Genomic DNA, 19,193 nt, shown 5'->3' on the forward strand with positions numbered 1-19,193 from the left:
GGTGGGAATGCAAATTACTACAGCCACTATGGAGAACAGTGTGGAGATTCCTTAAAAAACTGGAAATAGAACTGCCTTATGACCTAGCAATCCCACTACTGGGCATACACATCAAGGAAACCAGAATTGAAAGAGATACGTGTACCCCAATGTTCATTGCAGCACTGTTTATAATAGCCAGGACATGGAAGCAACCTAGATGTCCACCAGCAGATGAATGGATAAGAAAGCTGTGGTACATATACACAATGGAGTATTACTCAGACATTAAAAAGAATACATATGAATCAGTTCTAATGAGGTGGATGAAACTGGAGCCTATTATATAGAGTGAAATAAGCCAGAAAGAAAAACACCAATACAGTATACTAATGCATATATATGGAATTTAGAAAGATGGTAACGATAACCCTGTATGCAAGACAGCAAAAGAGACACAGATGCATAGAACAGTCTTTTGGACTCTGTGGGAGAGGGAGAGGGAGGGATGATTTAGGAGAATGGCACTGAAACATATATAATATCATATAAGAAATGAATCGCCAGTCTAGGTTCAATGCAGGATACAGGATGCTTAGGGCTGGTGCACTGAGACCACCCAGAGGGATGGTATGGGGAGGGAGGAGGGAGGGGTGTTCAGGATTGGGAACACGTATACACCCATGGCGGATTCATGTTGATGTATGGCAAAACCAATACAATATTGTAAAGTAAAAAAAATAATAATAATAAAAAATATGAAAAAAATAAAATGATGTTAAAACACATGGAAGAAGAAACCATTTCATAGGTAAAGATATAATTTGATATTTAACAAAATTCATAGAGTTAATTTTAAAAGATAAAGATGTAGAAATAGTAAGGATATTGAAATTTAAGGAAAAGATATTCAACAAGCATTCTGGCTGAAAATAGTGAGTAAAAAACACCTTTCTTGACAAAAAAAAAAAAAAAGAATCTGCTTGCAATACAGGAGACGGGGTGGTGGGTGGGGGTGTTGATCCCTGGGTCGGGAAGATCCCCTAGAGAAGGAATGGCAACCCACTCCAGTATTCTTGCCTGGGAAATCCCATGGACAGAGGAGCCTGGTGGGCTACAGTCCATGGGGTCACAAAGAGTCAGACATGACTTAGCAACAACTATAAATTAACCCTCTAAGGCATAACTGAAATATACAGTATTCACACAAACTAGATGATGGATATGGTTAACAAAGCCCCATCTCTGGGCACAGAGATAGGCAAATGACTGTCTGAGGCTGCTATTCTGAGTTAAGGCATTTTGGTTTGAGGACATTTTGGTGCAGGAACAACTTGACCTGGTATAATAAACAAACCATTGACCTTCCAGCTTCTTTTCCCTCATCCATCCCAGATCCTGATGTGTGGAATGAGGAGTCAAGGAAGTCTATCTGATATGCAAGTTACATGATATTAAACCTGTGGCCATTTTGGTAACCTAAAATGTACCCCACTCTCACTGTCAGCTGTCAAAAACAGCTGTTTCAAATCAACGATGTCAACTAGCTCTGCAAAAAGTGCTGCTTCCATCTGATCTCATTCCCCGAAGGATGGCAACATACTGATAGGCTAGGCAAGTGAGGCTTCATCTCTGAGTTCCTTCTAGAATATGGAAAAATCTGGTTTTAAGAGACCCAAACACTTCTATCCAAACCAATAGGCTTTACTGATAGGTTGTGATTCTTAGGATTCTTGATGATTTAGCTCACACCTCTGATTTCTCAACTTTGAATCTGGTTTGTCACACAAACTTATTAACCAGCCTTGATTGCTACTACATCTACTCTGTTTACCTACATTGAGTCACTCCTGCTATAGATATTTGACATAAAGCCCTGCTCTGCCCCTGGTATCTACAATAAAAAGCTAAGGCCCCATGGCAGCTCATCTTATATAGAAATGGTTCTCATCTTATACAGCAAGGGTTCTCCACAAGCAGCAAGGGGACAATGTTACTCCTCAGGGAGCATTTTTTCACAATATTGAGAGACATTTTTAGTTGTCACAACATGGGGTGAGTATGGGGGTACTACTGGTAGCTGGTGGGTGGAGACCAGAGATGTTGCTAGACATCCTCAAATGCACAGAACAGCCCCCCCCACAACAGAGTTATCTAGCTCCAAATGTTAACTGTGCCCAGGTTGAGAAACCTTAATTTAGAGGCATCCTTTTATTTTGCTATTTTATAAGTTTATACAAACCAGTGAGACCTCCCATCTTTGGGAGGCTGGAAAACTATTTGTTACGTATATGAACCTTCTCACAAATTTATCTGCATTTATTATACAAATAACTAATACCCTAGAATGATAAGTAAAGGCAAATTCTCCAGGGAAGGGGAAAGTATACCAGCATAATTTAAGTTTTTATAAAAATGAAGATATATTAAGAAGTCAAAAAGATAGATAAGTTTTTATGAGTAATGAACAGCTCAGTCTTACAAAGGAAAGAAAACACAAAGGAAATTTAAGCTAGAAATGTCAGAATTAATGAGTAAAAGAGGCACAACAGAAATCATCTGTATGTCTATTGGAGACAATTCATCTTTCAATACTGGATATCTTTATGGGGATTTGGGAATTGTCACAAGGCAGCCACACTGGGGCACAGAATGAACAAGATGATAAGCAAAAAGTAGGAATGTTCAGAAGTGTTGAAGATGTGTATAACTATAGATATACTAAAAAACTGATATAGTCTTACTATTTTAGGTACTGACTGCACAGAAAGACCATAAGAAGTCTTTGGGCAATACCTAAGTCAGGATTTGCCACATTAAAACTTTTAGGTCATCATCCATTCTCATCATGAAAAATTAAATCTTTAAGAAAAACAACCCTAAGGAGACATATGTACACCTATGCTTAATTCACGTTGATGTATGACAGAAATCAAAACAATATTTTAAAAGCAATCATCAATTAAAAATAAATATTTCTAAAAACCCTAAATCTTAAAAGTAAACTTGCTCTAAAATGAATAAATTTGGATGAATCAACTTTCTCTTTTACAAGGGAATTACATTTTGATCCAACAGTCATATATGTAGCTATTCACTTTGCTAAGCAAAAGTGCCATTAAAGGATAAAGCTGCTTTAATAAAACAAACACTAACTTCAGAAACAGTACATCGAGACATACATACCGTTCCCGCTGGCGAGTCCTGAGCAATCATTATTCACTAGCAGTGTGGTGGAGTGGGTGGAGTTACTGTTTGACTGTAAGGAATTTGAAGAGCTGGAGACACCTTGGTTTACAGTCTGCTTCTTTAAACCATTAGTAGCAGTCTTACTCCAGTCTATAGCAGGATAAGCATTATAGAAAAACAGGGCAGAATGTTGAAGTGCAAATGCAAGAGACACAGCGTAACTCTTTCTAGGAAATGATCTCTTGCTCTCAGATCTTATAGAGAATTCTTTCATTTAAGACTATATACATTTGTCCTTTAAATGACTCACTGGTCAAAAGTAACCTATATTCTCTCAGAATTAAAGGCCAGGCTAATTTGATTATGTCTATAAATAGTCACTGAATTGGGTAATATTTCAAAGTCAAAGACTATCTTGAAAAGAACATGGATCGACCTGCTGTGATGACTCATGGCTCTTAAATCCAGGCAAATGATTGAACTCTAGATACTGCTATTTTCTGATCTTGTGCAACCAGACCTTTGCAATACAGCAAAGTCTGCATTCGTGGGCAATATTTATTCGAAAGGAATTGAGATTTTCAAAGAGTACTTCATTTTTCTTATTTTCTTAAAAATGATCTATTTGCTATACAACCCAGAAGGGCACAGCTGAAAATAACTTCAAAGTAATCAAATGTATGCTAAGACTTTTATGTAAAGTCTGGCCCAATAACAAATAAATGAAGTCACTGACAACCAGGACCTGTGGAGAAAACGTTGAGTCAAGATTTTAAAAATTAGGAAGGTAAATGTGAAAAATTACTCTGGACAAATGGAAAACATACACTCAAAGGGAAATGAATTCTAAACATTTCACTGCTGCTTCATTGCAGAAGCAGCCAGGCCATTGATTATATTGCTCACTAAGTTCCCAGATATGACAAATTTTTTAATTCACTAGGTTTTTTTCCATAATGTTCACACTGGATATTTCCTGTTGAGCAGGTTCCATTCATTGATTTCTAGATCCGATATTCCTCTGGCATTAATTGCTTTGGATCTTAATGTATGCAATCTCTTCCTCACGATTTAAGAAAAGGAGAGAAAGTAAGGTAAATCTTTACCAGAATTTTCAGCCAGTCGTAACTTTCCACAACACAGATATCGCCTCCACTGCTTTCTGACATTCTCTTTTGCTACACAGTAAAAGACGAATATGAAAAATCCTATGGGGTGGGGGGAAATACAACACAATGAATTCCAAACTGAGACCTGAATGTCGTGAGCTTACTTCACACAATGATAGAATCTTTGGCAGCTATAGGAAAAATGAAATTTTACAGATTGAAAATCAAGCCCAAAGTCCTGGGAAAGTTTGCTATCAAAAGGCATCCTGGGAGAACTATCTTTGTAAGATTAAAATAATATATTTATAAAAAGAATGATCATTTCATACTTCCAAAATTTACCTGTCTGGTCTCTTACATCCTGTCCTTAGCCTTCCCTATCTTTGCCAACAAAGGTCTATACAGTCAAAGCTATGTTTTTTTCCAGTAGTCATGAACAGATGTAAGAGTTGGACCATAAAGAAGGGTGAGCACCAAAGAATTGATGCTTTCGAATTGTGGTGCAGGAGAATACTCTTGAGAGTCCCTTGGACAGCAAGGAGATCAAACCAGTCAGTTTTAAAGGATATCAACCTGGATACTGATTGGAAGACTGATGGTGAAGCTGAAGCTTCAATACTTTGGCCACCTGATACAAAGAGCCCTTTCATTGGAAAAGGCCCGGATGCAGGCAAAGACTGAAGGCAAGAGAAGGGGACAGCAGAGGATGAGATGATTGGATGGCATCACTGATTCAATAGAGATGAGTTTGAGCCAACTCCAGGAGATGGTGAAGGACACAGAAGCTTGGTATGCTGCAGTCCATGGGGTTGCAAAGAATTGGACACGATTTAATGACTGAACAATGACAACAATCTTTGTTGTTGAAGTACAAGCCATCCACCCAGGAGACCAGCTCAGACCTAGGATCAGCCAGCTAAAGAATGTCTCTGGCCATGTAGCTCTATAAGGATTGAGTCATGAGCCACTGCAGTCCCTGACCTTCCACACACCCTGAAAGGATTTCAGGCTGGAGATCGGGAATGAGGTGCCCTATGCTCTGGAAAAACTGGTAGAACAGGCCTTCAGATAATTTGGTATTTTCAGGAGAAAATTTTATGAGGTAGCTTCTTACATTTTCCCACACTTAGAAAAGCACTAAAAACACTAAGATATCTGGGCCTTATGACAAGCAGTAACCTTCTGCCAAGATGTGTGGTTGACTGTGTGTATGTCCACCTCCCTTGCCATACCTCTTCTGATCAGTTCTTCAGAGCTACCTGAGCGGCCGTCTCCCAAGCTGTAGTCCCCCAAAGAAAATGGGAGCTCACAGCTCTCGCACTGTGCTTTCTTTACTTCTGTCCATGGCTCCCACCTCCCCATCCCTCCATATGTGTCATCGATTTCCAAGTTCTGTCAATGCCGTCTCCTCCTTTGTCTCTCATCCCTCAGCTCACCTCTCCGGTCCACAGCCACGTCCCTTCCCTGGGCCCTCCCCTCTTTCTCCCAAGCTACCACAGACCTCAAGAGGCCCTCAGGCTCTGCCTCCCCCTCCCCATCGCAGGCAGGTGCAGGGCTCCCCATGCGGCCCCCTTGCTACCACTCCTCAAGGCTTTGAAAGCAAATAAATATTAGCTGGATGAATGGACAAACTCTGAATCCTCCTTTGCCCCAAACCCCAATCTATCTACTTAAAAGACCTTCATTTTTAAATATCAGGTTTGCTTTTAGTCAGGTGCATGTGCCCACTCTGAAGACTGGCATCTCAAATAATGCATATCTTTGTCCTCCTGCCACCCTGGGCAGCTACACTTGGTTGCATTAGGGGAGAAGCAGCACAGGTGAGAGACTAAAATGGGGGTACTCGTGGCCCAAATCAGAACCTGTACACATCTTTCCTTTACAGGAAAGTCCTGTGAATTAGGGTTTAGTTCCCTTTTACAAATGAAACAATATGTTCCTTCTGTCCATTTGTATTCTAATGAGAAGTCATTCTGGGGAAATAAGAAAGGGGCAGGCTCATTTTCTACCATAAGTATGTGAGGGTGCTTTCAGGTTTGTGATCAGTATGAATTGGGCATATATCTTTTCTCTTTAAAAATAAGTGTCTCTTAGCATGCCACTGTTGGCAAATAAAACTTTTCTACAATAAGTAACACAACATCTGGATATACAAGTTCAGAAATTGTACACTGTAGGTAAAAATGAAGACAGTGCATGTAACCAACAAGCACATTCACTGGCTTCCTCCAAATAAAATAAGCCAAATTAGGCACTTGAATTCTATCTCAAGTTAATGAACTACTGCCTAGATAGAACTACAGGCGGATGCTATGGGAGCTAAAAGCCACTAGGAAAAGATGAAAACAAGCCGATGAGAATGCAGTTAAAAGGCTTCCCAACAGAAGATTTGGAATAAAAGACAACCAAGGGATAAGAATGCTTATTATCAGTTCAGTTCACTCAGTCATGTCCAACTCTTTGCAACCCCATGGACTGCAGCACGCCAGGCTTCCCTGTCCATCACCAACTCCTGGAGCTTGCTCAAATTCATGTCCATCGAGTCAGTGATGGCATCCAACCATCTCATCTACACAAACCTATTAGTTTGCTTGGCTTTTAATGTCAAAGTGCGTTCATTAAATATTAGTCACAGCTGACAACTCTTTTATAAAGCTGATCTAAAAGAATGAGTGTGGTTCCCTGGTGGCTCTGTGGTAAAGAATCTGCCTACAATGCAGGAAACATGGGTTTGATCCCTGGGTCGGAAAGATATCCTGGAAAAGGAAATGGCAACCCACTCTAGTATTCTTGCCTGGGAAATCCCAGGACAGAGGAGACTGATGGGCTACAGTCCATGGGGTCACAAAGAGTAGGACAAAAGCGTCAACAAAAGAATGAGTAATTTGCTTTTGTAAAGAGTACAGAGGAAAAGGGTTCCCAATGACTGCAGCTGGGCTTCATTAAACGGGCAGCTCCAAGGTCAACGGCCACACACAGAGCCTGGCTTGTCCACTGTATATCTAGACAGAGGAACTGCACGGGGATTAGCCACTGGGCCAGGCTGCTGCCACTGACTTCTCGCTTATCACTCTCCTCAAATCAAATGCAGGCAGAGGAGCTCAGAGTGGCGAGCTCCTGGGGACAGTTATGGTATGTGTACTTCTCTGTATGCATGTTCTATTATACTTCAGTAGCAAAATTAAATGAAAAAAAGATAAGGAACCAGCTGAAGGAAGAGTGACTGACTCTCCCAGAAACAGTTATGGTAGGTTCCCCTTGATATCCTTGTTCCCTCCCAGGAGGCAGGGATGGTAAGGAGGGAAAGGGACTACTTCTTGAATTTAGTGAATTCAGCCTTTCTTCCAAGGATCTCAGAGCACCCTTTCTCAAAGATAAATGTTTTTTATTTTACTTGATTTTTTTTATTGGAGTATGAATGCTTTACAATATCATGTTAGTTTCTGCTGTACAACAATGTGAGTCAGCCAGATGAAGATATATGCTGCTGCTGTTTAGTCACTAAGTAGTGTCTGACTGTTTGTGACCCCATGGACTGTAGCCCACCAGGCTCCCCTGTCCATGGAATTCTCCCGGCAAGAATACTGGAGTGGGTTGCCATTTCCTCCTCCAGGGGATTTTCCCGACCTAGAGATCAAACCCTTGGCAGGCAGGTTCTTTACCACTGAGTCACCTGAGAAGTCCATGTATACATATAGAGAAAAGGTTAGTCACTCAGTCATATCCGACTCTTTGCAATCCCATGGACTGTGAGCCCTTGAGGCTCCTCTGTCCATGGAATTATCCAGGCAAGAATACTGGAGTGGGTTGCCATTTCCTCCTCCAAGGGGTCTTCCTGACCCAGGGATCGAACCTGGGTCTCTCACATTGCAGGCAGATTCTTTACCATCTGAGCCATCAGGGAAGCCCTACAAATACATATATCCCCTCCCTATATCTTAAACTACTTTGCAGACACTCCAACTTTTACTTGCAATATTTTTCAGTTCGAATGAGTCATCCAGTGTTTATTTTTTGCTGTAGAGCTTACCTTGTAAGGTATTGAAGATGGCAAAGAGATACATGAAGATGACATTAACTGGTCCCCAGGCAAAGAAGGCGAAGCCCCAAGTAATTCCTAGTAAAAATGTAAGGCCAGCGACGCTCCTGAGGTCTTGAATACTGGTTTTCCTCTGGGCTCCCAGTTGCTTCTTCCTTTTAATTCGACAAAGCTGAACCAGGACCACAATGAACATGCTGACGTTCAGCAAAAATATCACACAGAAATACCCCACAACCGTGATATAGAATACAGCATTGCTGTTGATCCAGCAACTGGAATTGGGGGGAAAAACAGGGAAAACATGTTTTGGTTTTTTCTTGCTAAAATATGGTTCAAAATGGTAACAATGAACCTATATTGTTTTACTGAAACATTATCCTACAAGCACAAAATTTAAAAAAGGATAAAACCTCTGATCTCCATAGCCACTTAACAGCTCTAGGGGAAGAAATCCAAGAGAGTTTATTGTAGGAAATCTGGTGATTGAAAGTATTTTTAAAATATTATTTGAAAACACTAAAAGATTTTATCCTCTTTTGATCCTCGTAAGTCTATTCCATGAATCTTTACTAATATAGTATAGCTCGTATTTTATTTTTATCAGAGGCTTATAAAAGTATTTTTGAAATATAATTCAATTTTTAAATACTTAAGTAGTAGCAGATGGTGGAGCCTGGTGGGCTGCCATCTACGGGGTCGCACAGAGTCGGGCACGACTGAAGCGACTTAGCAGCAGCAGCATGACTTTCCTAACTAGCTGATCTCTTTACATATATAACTGCAAAGTCTGCTGTAAATATTACTGGATTTTATTAGGATGAGACACCTGATATGCTGATTAGATCCTCCATTTTATTGGAGAATTCTGCTTTCCAATTCACTTAAAATTTCGTGTGGGGCTTTGTACTCACAAGTCATCAGGTGACCCGTTGGGGAATTTCCCGTAGGATCCAAGCCCATAGTTATCTGGAGATATAATCAGGACGATGGCCACAATCACAGCTGGGATGCCTGGGAGATAGGAAACACTGATCACACATAGTTCTAATAACTAAAGGTGGTGAGAAAAAAGAGTGGAGATTTTCTGTTTTCTTCTGAAATAGCATAGCAATTCATCACACCCAGTTTCTCTGCCTCCCAGCATGTGGGTGTATGTGGCCTAGGTCTTGTCCAATGGACTATGGACAGAAGTGATTTGCTCCCCCTCTAGGCCTAGACTATAAAACCACTTGTGAGATTCTCTACTCTTTTCTCCCCAGTTCAGGTCAATCTTGGAAGTCCTGTCCTGAGACAGAGTCTCTAGCAGCTTGGATCCTGAACAACCAGACCAGAGACCCCCTCCACTCCTGCTAACTAGACCACAAATGAGTAAGAAGGAAATGGCAACCCACTTACCCTTACCCACCTGGAATGTAATTTTAAGGGTCAGGTGGCAGGCAAAATGTAAACCAAAGAATTAACCCAGTAACTTCTGGAAAACCTTCCGTTATGAATCCCAATGTCCTCAACTGATTATCTGGAATCTGCTGATGGACTGAGAAGCCTGCCCTAGTTATTTGGGGGTGTTGATTGCCACCACTGGCTCTCTCAAGGGCCCAGGGCACTTCCATTAACAGGAAGCATAATGAGGAGTCTCCTCTTTCCTTATAGTGGCCTTGCGCTGAGGAGTCCTTTTCAGCCCTCCAGCCCACCATCCCCCACCCCATGCCGACATCTTACACTCTGTGCACACAGACCAGCCTGACATCCAATCTCAAGACTCTGGTAAATAAGACAGCTACCTGGTACCATCTAACATGATATTTCATTAAATTCTTTTGTATTTGGACATTATGGAGACATTGACATATGGTGACTTTCTAAGGGAGACTCCTTCCTAAAAATAAAATATTGAGGGTGTGGAGCTTGTCCTTAACAAGGGAACCTGATGTTTCTGAATTCTACAAAGAAGACAAAATCCATGCCCAAGATCAGAAGCAGTGACTTATTTTTCTGGGAATAAGTGACATATCTTGTAGAAAGGTGTTGTTCTGTACCTTTCACAAAGATATAACAACAGGCAAGATGACAAGGGAGGTAATCTGTTGTGTAGGGAATATGTGAAGGAATATTTAGCCTGAAGAAGATGGAGTCTGAGAGGAGTGGCAGCTCTAATGCAGTGGAAGGGTATGCCTTGGAGATTAGAAAGCCAGCCTCAGCTGTTCTTGAGCTGTGGGAATTAAGGTAAATCACGTCTTCACCTGGTATTAGCAATAACCGCCCGCACCTTGGGGCTTTCAGGATCCTAGTTCCCTGACCAGGGATTGAACCCAGGCCTCCTGGCATTGGAAGTGCAGAGTCCAAACCACTGGACTGCCAGGGAATTCCCCTGGCTTATTTTTTATGGGGTTACTTGTGTGAAAATACATCAAGACATAAAGTATTATACATAATGTTATATATTACTTGTTGATTATCTAAAGGACTCCTCAGCGGAAGTGTCAGCTTATTTTTTTTTTTCCTGAGAGAGCAAAACCAAGACCGATGGGTAAGTGCTACCAGAGAGCCAAGTGAACTTAATGGAAAATCAGAACTGTAGAGCTTTAGAAAATGGTCACTGGCTGTCTTGTAAGGTATTAAAAATAAGACAAAAGGTCCAAAATTGAGTTGCTTATGCTAGCCACAGTTCACCGAAGTGAGACTTAACTCCATCACAGCTTTGGCTCTCCCAGAAATGGAATCTTAAACCAATCAATCAGAAATTGCTAGTTAGGTAACCTGTCACTAGTTAGGTAACCTGTCTGAGAGACCCCAGAAATCCCCAGAGGAAAGTAAGCTTGCAATAACCAACCCGCTTTTTTGCCCAGAGTGACTTCCTTGTTCCTGCTTCCTTCTGCCTATAAAATCTTTCACTTAGTACAGCTCCTCAAATCTCCTTTCTGTCTGCTAGACGGGATGCTGCCCAATTCATGAAGTATTCAATAAAGCCTGTAAGATCTTTCAAAGGCACTCATTAGAATCTTGTTTTTAATTAAAGTAATGAGCTCCCCAATAATAGAAGTATTCAAGCAGAGGTCAAATTATCTTTAGTCAAAGCTAAGTCAAGTCCAGGAGGTTCCTACATTTGGCGGGGAGCTGAATGAAGAACTCTTCAAGATCTTCGGGCATCTAAGATTTAGTGACCAACAACCAACAGGTGGCATAATCAGGAATACTGGGCTGGTGTGGTGATGAAGTTACATTAGACTTTATCTGTATGTTCTCTCTCTCTGCCCTGCTAAGCACACAGCTGTGTATGTGCGTGAATCTGGGAGGTACAGAGCAGCGTGAGGCTAGTTGGGAACTCAAGAACGGACTGACTGACCTCATCATCACCAAGCTAATATTTTCAATTGACTGAGCATCTTCTGTGTGCCAGCCCCAGTTCTAGTCGCTAGAGATACAAAAAAGATTCACAGCCCTAACCTCAGAGTGTTGTGGTCATAACCAATCAAGCATAAATATACAGGTGTTCTAGAAATAGACTTGACGAGGCTCCTCTTTGGGCAATGAAACATGAAAAGAAGAATAAAACTGTTTTAGAAACCTGCCAAGTGTGACCTGCTTCATCAATGTCTCTCTCTGATTAAAAATCAAAACACTGGAGAAAAAGCAGGAAAAACCCAGGCAATGTGTGAGCAAAAATAATACATACCCCAACCAAAAATGCAGAATTTAAGGATGTATTTTCGGATGTAAGTATTAAACACTTTGACAAGGGCCAGGTACATATGGAATGCTTCCAAGCCCATCCATGTGAATGAAACCAAGAGAAAATAATGCAGAAATACAGCCACTGAGATGCAGAGGCCTCTTATGTCATACAAAGCAATCCACGAGTCCAAGAGGAACACCAGGTTCAGCAGGAGCAGGGCTGCACACAGCTGGATGAGGATTTTGGAAGGGTAATCCCTCCGGATCTTTCTAAAAGGAAAGGACAAGAAAAGAATTAGCATCACAGCCTGCTGATGCTTATGTGAGCTAGCATATCTGAATTTAAAGTGATTTATTTTTATTCTTTGGTGACTGTCTATATGCATAAATTTCTTCTCTTTGAATGCATGTCTGTATGTGTGTGTGTGGTGCGTGGGTGGAGGCATTACAGCTAACGATAGCAACAAAGAAAAAATCTAAACGGAATCATCTGCGATAACCATGTGGAAATTTTATGTTTATATTTCTATGGAATCTTTAACATGCTGACTACTGACCCAGCCTTTCAAATAGTATGTAGTAGAATCTCATGAGCACCCACCCCCATTTCTCCCAAACTCCTGGAAGCACTGCTGCTTCTCATACAATAGGCTCCTCTATTCAGATCTTCAAAACATAGCCAGATTCTCCTGTTATTTTATGTTACTAGTTAAAATGAGATCATGGAAACAAGAGTTCAAACTATAGCTAAATGAAACAGGGAAAGGAAAATACAGCTAATTGATGACATGTACATGTTTACGTGTGTGAAATTAGATCTGGTGAGATCATTCTGAGTAATGGCTGGCCTTATAGTAATTTAGTCTCATTAATCCTTCCAACGGTCCACTAGAAGATCTGTACTCACAGCTGGACCCTAAGTTTGGCACTAAAAGTGAATTTGTGCATTTCCTGATTAGTGTCCAAAAATCTAAATCCCAGAACTTATATACTGTTTCATTTTAAAAAGGTGGTGGTGGTGGGGGGTGGTTCCATGGTAGCTCAGCTGGTATAAGAATCTGCCTGCAATGCAGGAGAACCTGGTTTGATTCCTGGGTTGGGAAGATCCCCTGGAAAAGGAAATGGCAACCCACTCCAGTATTCTCACCTGGAAAATCCCATGGACAGAAGAGCCTGGTGGGCTACAGTCCATGGGGTCGCAAAGAGTCAGACAAGACTGAATGACTAAGCACAAACAAATGTAAAAAAAAGTGCCTATATTTCCTTTTCTTCTGACAGAATTTATTGGAATCCCGCCCCCGCCCCCCACAAAGTAACCAAAGGGACCATTCTGATAAGCCAAGCAGATGCTGTCATCTGGAATGTCATTCTTTCTTTGACCTACAAAGCTGCACTCAATTTGTATCTATATTTTTCAGGGAGGCTTGATATCCTTTATTCTTCTTCATCCCCACACCCATTAATGTATTTAATCTTTTGTGTTTGCTTGATATAATTTAGAAACTTAATATATTAAACACAGCTCTTCTGCTGTATATGGAGCTATGGCCTGTTTCACATTGAAGCTCTTGTTTTTCGAGGTCTGCATCTATCTTTCATTTCTCACTTAATGTCAACTAGGTACCAAGCATCATTTTAGGGTACAAGGATGATTAAGACACAACTTCTGCCTTCAGTGAGTGTACAAACTATTAGAAGTAAGTAAGTATGTAAACCAAAGTCCCATGAAGTTTCACATATACATGGCCCCACTAAAGGGGTGGACAGGGTAAGCTAGGCCAAGGAGCACTTATTTAATACATTTTGGCCACTGAGGTGACCACTACATCATATAATCCAGTTTCCAGTTGTGGATACTCACTCAAAGGCTATGTAGGTTACAAGAGTAACTGACAGAAAAATTGATGAAAGCCCACAACCAATATAGGTAATAAATGTTAGGGCCATCATCTGAGCTGGTGGCAAGGATGTTCGAGACAAGTCCTGGAAAAGAAAATATTGCTTTCAAGACCAAATATTTTAAAATAAATGACACAGTTATAATTTACATTATTGGATAGTCTAAGATTATTCAACAAGCCTACAAGGTAGGCATAATTATTATCATCCTGTTGAGATAATAAAAAATGAGACCCAGAGAGGTTAAGTAATTTGCTCAGGGTCACAAAGCTACGAGGTAGAGGAGCCAGAATCCAGATCTGGCTGACTTCAAAGCCCATGTATTTGATCATTACATTATGGTGCTCTGCAGAAGCCCCAGGCTAGGAGCCTAAAGATGTGAATTTGACTTCTGGCTCTTACATTTCTCAGTCTACGACTGTGGACAATTACCTCACAAACGAGTCTTTAAAAATGACAATAAAAACACCCCATTCTACCTATACTGTAGGATTGTTGGGGAGATTAAATAAGAGAACTTATGTCATGTTTTATAAAAATTTTAAAGTACACTGCCAACTAAACCATTTTTATTACCCATTTTAATCTGAATTCCCTAGCCCTCCTATAGCTATTTTAAAAAGAACTTAAATGTAAAATTAGAATAAGAAAAAATACTTTGTTCAAATATTTTTCTTCAAGTATATATGCATATTAGAAGAGTCATTTCATTGGTCTTTAACTTTGCCACAGTATCATGAAACCTGTTGCTCTATCAAGTCATCGACCAGATAAGACTTCATAGCACAATGCCCAGCTACCCCTCAGACCCAGAATCTAAGGCCAGGCAAAGTGGGGATGTTACCAGCAGAACGCCGAAGCTTGTAAGGTGGCTGCAGGTACAGGTGGTCTCATTCAGCCTCCTGTCTTTGACAGAGCACCCATCAGATGACCAGCCTCCTCTGCCACCTAGGGGGCATGGGAAAGAGTCTCTGTCCCTGCAGAAAGGCCACTGCACCAATCACTGCTCCTTCCTCCCCATTCCCCTTCCCCACTCAAGACTTTGAAAAAGTTAGGTCTGGAACCTACCATTTCTGCCCAAGTCCCAAAACACACATCTCACTGTTAAGTCATCCTGTAACAGAAGGACACATTACCAATAATTTATCCAACTGAAAAAAACTGAAAAGCAATTAGAAAAAAAATGACATTTGGACATTTCAGAATCTCATTCTTGATTTTAGGGGAGTTCTTATTTTATATGGGTCTCTAGAAGGCAGTGAGTCTCATATAGGTCAGCACTTTTTAACCTCAGCCATCAGGAGCAGCAATTGCCTTGTGTTAAAAGGCACATTCTGATTCACTGGGTCTGGGGTGGACCCAAGAGTCTGTATTCTAGCAAGCTCCCAGGGGAGGCTGATGCTGCAGGTCTGCAAACCATACTCTGAGCAGCGAGGTCACAGATGATGCTCAGTGAACTGGACCTTGCAAGATGCTTTCTCTTTGGAGGTGAGAATCAGACCTGGAGCCACAGATCTAAATGCACTGAAAATTGGCAATAAGAGCTTGCTTTTTACACTGCTCCTTCCTAGAAAGTAGGAGGGCAGTTATTAGGCACGCTCAAACCCTATGAGCATGATTCTAGTCTCACGCACAGCCCTAACTGGGTCTAAGGTGCTGCTGGACCAACTTTTTTCAGGCTAAGTTGCACAGGGAGTTTGCATGAGGTGTCTCTAGTCAAGGCACTGACCAGACAGGCCCCTCCCACCTGGCTTGGGTCGATATGCTTTAAGGTAACTGTCACGTTTCTTGTCAAGTTCTTGACTGTCAGGTTCGCAACGCTTGAGGAAATGACATAGCTGATCAGAGAGAGGTTCTCCAAGGCAGGGTCCTAGCATATCAAAGAATCAACAAGATGGCAAGAGAAAATGAAATGTTATTAGACAATTTTAGAGTTAGAAGGGACCCTAGTTAGTAGTTTAGTCACTAAGTCCTGTCCAACTCTTGGCGACCCCATGAACTGTAGCCTGCCAGGCTCCTCTGTCCATGGGATTCTCCAGGCAAGAATACTAGAGTGGGTTGCCATTTCCTCCTCCAGGGGATCTTCCCAATCCAGGAATCGAACCCGGGTCTCCTGCACTGCAGGCAGATTCTTTACTGACTGAGCTATGAGGGAAGCCCAGAAGGACCTAAGGACTATTTAATCAATATTGTTTATTTTACTACCTAGGTCAGGAATTCAGGGACAAGGAGTAAAGTGACTTCCCCAAGGACCCAATGAGAAGCAGAGCTTGTTCCACTATAGTATGATCTAAAAACTGAGTTAAATTTCATAGATTGATGTGAGACCCTCATGAATCTTAAAAGGAACATAACATTAAGCCATTTAAACCGTGTTCCTGAGCAAGTTACCTAACCTCTCTATGCCTCTATGTCCTCATCTGTAAAATGGGGATAATGGTTTAACAGTTTCTCCCTCACAGAGTTGTTGAGAGGATTAGAGTTAACATTTCTAAGTGTTTATGATACTGCACAGCAATTGATAAATACTTTGTGTTGGTTATTGTTATTTATCCTCAACAGCATCATTAGGTCCTGTTTAAAAACAAACTACAGCTTTTCAGCAATCCATCTGACTTATAGTAGACTAAAGAATGGGCTTCCCAGGTGGCACTAGTGATAAAGAAGCTGCCTGTCAATGCAGGAGACATAAGAGATGTAGGTTTGATCCCTACAGGGGGTCGGGAGATCCCCTGGAGGAGGGCATGGCAACCCACTCCAGTATTCTTGCCTAGAGAATCCCATGGGCAGAGGAGCCTGGCAGGCTACTGCCCACAGAGTTGCACAGAGTCAGACACAACTGAAGGGACTTAGCATGCATGCCTGGTTAAGAATATTGGAGGATTATAAGAATTAAAACTCCTCCAGTCTCCCCAGAATCTAAACCAAGAGCAATTAGAGGCAACTTTACCTGAAACAGGGCAGGAGTTTCAAAAAAGTTGAACTGCACCCTGGAAGCCAGCTCCACAGCATCAGCTGGTAAATGACTCATCAATGATGAAGGCAAAGTAATAACGCCAATACTGTTCTCAGGAGCCTCAGCTTCCAGAGAAACCTGAAAATGAAGTAAAAGATTATAAAAATGTCTGGGGCTCGTATAATGAGGAGAGGGAAAACACAAGTAATTAAGATGGAGGGTCCTATAAGGGCATTTATTTGTAGTGTTTCTATGTACAATTGGTTCTGGTTTCTCTGATTACTATGGAATTAGAGGCTGTGTAGGGAGATGTGATAGGGAGATGAGGCCTTGGAGCAGGAGAGAAAACATTTCATGGGTAAAGGATACACAGAAATAATCAGAAAGTGCAGGATATTATTTGTCAATTATATCTCAGTAAAGCTTGGGGGAAAATAAAGTTCAAGATAACCACAGAGCCCAGGGAGACGACAGTAGCCAACATACCAATTTAGTGACCTGTTAGGGCAAAGTCACTGTAGAACCACATGCACGAAATTTGTAAAGGGAAGACTACCAAAACGAAGTTAAAAGGCAAGACTTGGTTTTACTCGCATGTTTTCAGCAGCCCCACCTACCCATCCCTCTAATAGGTGGATAGAAAACACTAGAAGCAGGATTGATATTCAGCATCACTCTTTCAATAGGTTAAAATATTGAAATGGGTTGAAAAGTAGGGACACATTTGGTGTCCCTGCTCTCTCCCAACTGCCTAGAACCCACTGGACACCTCCCCCACTTCCCCCCAAACTTCCACAATCCAGTTGCTAAAGGGTTAACACTGGGCACAGTGAGGACCTCTAAAATCTTGCTCCAGCCAATGTCCTTCTTTTGATTCTGTGATGCCTCATTGTTCTAGATGCTAAATATTTTGAATATCACCCATGAGTATAAACAGCAATGGCCTTAATCATGAAGTACATGAGGACTATAATCATATAAAAGAAAAGGTCTTTTCTACAATAAATTAGGATGTACCTGAAGATTTGCAGGGTCTTGGGCAGCGAAAGTAGTTGTGTCAAAATTACTGGCATTCACTCTGATCACAGCCAGAGCCAAAGAAGGGGAGGTCAGACTTATGGTCTTGGTTGAAAAATTCAGCTGTAAGCCAATGTCATCCACTACTTTTAGCAATCTGTAAAGAGAGGTAGCAGTTCAAATTCAGCACTCAGAATTGTTTTCCCCACTGAAAACAGAATACAGGAAAGCAACTTAACAAGTCATTACGAACCTCATAAGTGGGAGAAAAATACTTGGGTTTAATTAATCATCTAGACGCATCATTATTATTAGAAGATCCCCTCTCATGACCATATCAGTGTGCTAAGTCATACCTTTGGGCCAAAGGGGCCAGCAAGGTGGGCGGAGAATGAAGGAGTTGGCTGACTTGGTTTATCATTTGTCCTGCGAGGTTAGGCTCCAAGCTGCCTAAGGACAGAGCCCACTCCATCCGGGACACTTGGTTTTCAAGATCAGAAACACTGATGCTGCTGGTGTGAACAATTTCTGTAACAAGAGAACCAAATCACTTTATGAACACATAATGGAAAAATCACTCATAAAGAAACATACATAGACTCTGTGACCTGGAAAACCCAACCCCCGGTATTTGCCCCAGGGAAAGGAAAACATGTTCATAAATGTTATATTAGGCTTTTACCAACAGTGTAGGAGGGTTCCCTTTTCTCCACATCCTCTCCAGAATTTATTATTTATAGACTTTTTGATGATGGCCATTCTGACTGGTGTGAGGTGATGCCTCACTATACTTTTGATTTGCATTTCCATAAATTAGCAATGATGAGCATCTTTTAAAGTGTCTACTGGCAATCTGCATGTCTCCTAACAAAGAAGTTGCTTAATTCTACCACCTAACATCCTATTTTTTATTTTGCATATTCCCTTCTAATATTTATCCACACAATAAAAGACTATCATAAACATGATGTGCAAACTAAATATTTACTTTTGAGTTATTTTCACTTCACTCAAGACTTAAAAAATGCTCAAAGTTTCTGTTTATACACAGCTGCATAATAGACATGCTATTGAGGTGGCATATCATATTTCATCATTCCTCTCTTATGGAATTCAAAAAAAATCTCAAGCCATTTGGCAGAGGCTCCAGATCTCCTGGACATGCTGGCCTGAGGCAGAGGAGGAGCGAACACAACAGCTCCAGTCTCGTGTCTCCAAGAATTTCACTTTGCTTCACCCTCCAAATTCTAGAGGAAGACTTGCTTCTTATTCACTGGACTTAAACTCCAGAGATTATGCAGAATTCTCTCTGCTTCCTTCCCTCTTCCCT

General features: G+C 41.2%; 1 protein-coding gene across 8 annotated transcripts in view; it reads right to left on the reverse strand.

Annotated features, from left to right (window-relative positions):
* The window catches only part of ADGRG2 (adhesion G protein-coupled receptor G2), a 134,721-nt gene that overhangs the window by 6,648 nt on the left and 108,880 nt on the right, over positions 1–19,193 (reverse strand). For 7 of the 8 annotated variants that reach the window (XM_070289852.1, XM_070289853.1, XM_070289854.1 and 4 more), the window contains 12 exons: positions 18,220–18,391; positions 17,864–18,020; positions 16,841–16,984; positions 15,638–15,760; positions 14,959–15,004; positions 14,735–14,838; positions 13,853–13,974; positions 11,993–12,261; positions 9,231–9,330; positions 8,308–8,591; positions 4,275–4,376; positions 3,166–3,318 (listed from right to left, as the gene is read on the reverse strand). In XM_070289852.1, coding sequence (XP_070145953.1) covers positions 3,166–3,318; positions 4,275–4,376; positions 8,308–8,591; positions 9,231–9,330; positions 11,993–12,261; positions 13,853–13,974; positions 14,735–14,838; positions 14,959–15,004; positions 15,638–15,760; positions 16,841–16,984; positions 17,864–18,020; positions 18,220–18,391 — 1,776 coding nt within the window. The remainder of the gene's footprint in view (positions 1–3,165; positions 3,319–4,274; positions 4,377–8,307; positions 8,592–9,230; positions 9,331–11,992; positions 12,262–13,852; positions 13,975–14,734; positions 14,839–14,958; positions 15,005–15,637; positions 15,761–16,840; positions 16,985–17,863; positions 18,021–18,219; positions 18,392–19,193) is intronic. The other variant, XM_070289856.1, reaches the window with a different exon arrangement.

The sequence above is a fragment of the Ovis canadensis genome, chromosome X, assembly GCF_042477335.2.
Source record: "Ovis canadensis isolate MfBH-ARS-UI-01 breed Bighorn chromosome X, ARS-UI_OviCan_v2, whole genome shotgun sequence".
Classification (NCBI taxonomy): Eukaryota; Metazoa; Chordata; class Mammalia; order Artiodactyla; family Bovidae; genus Ovis; species Ovis canadensis.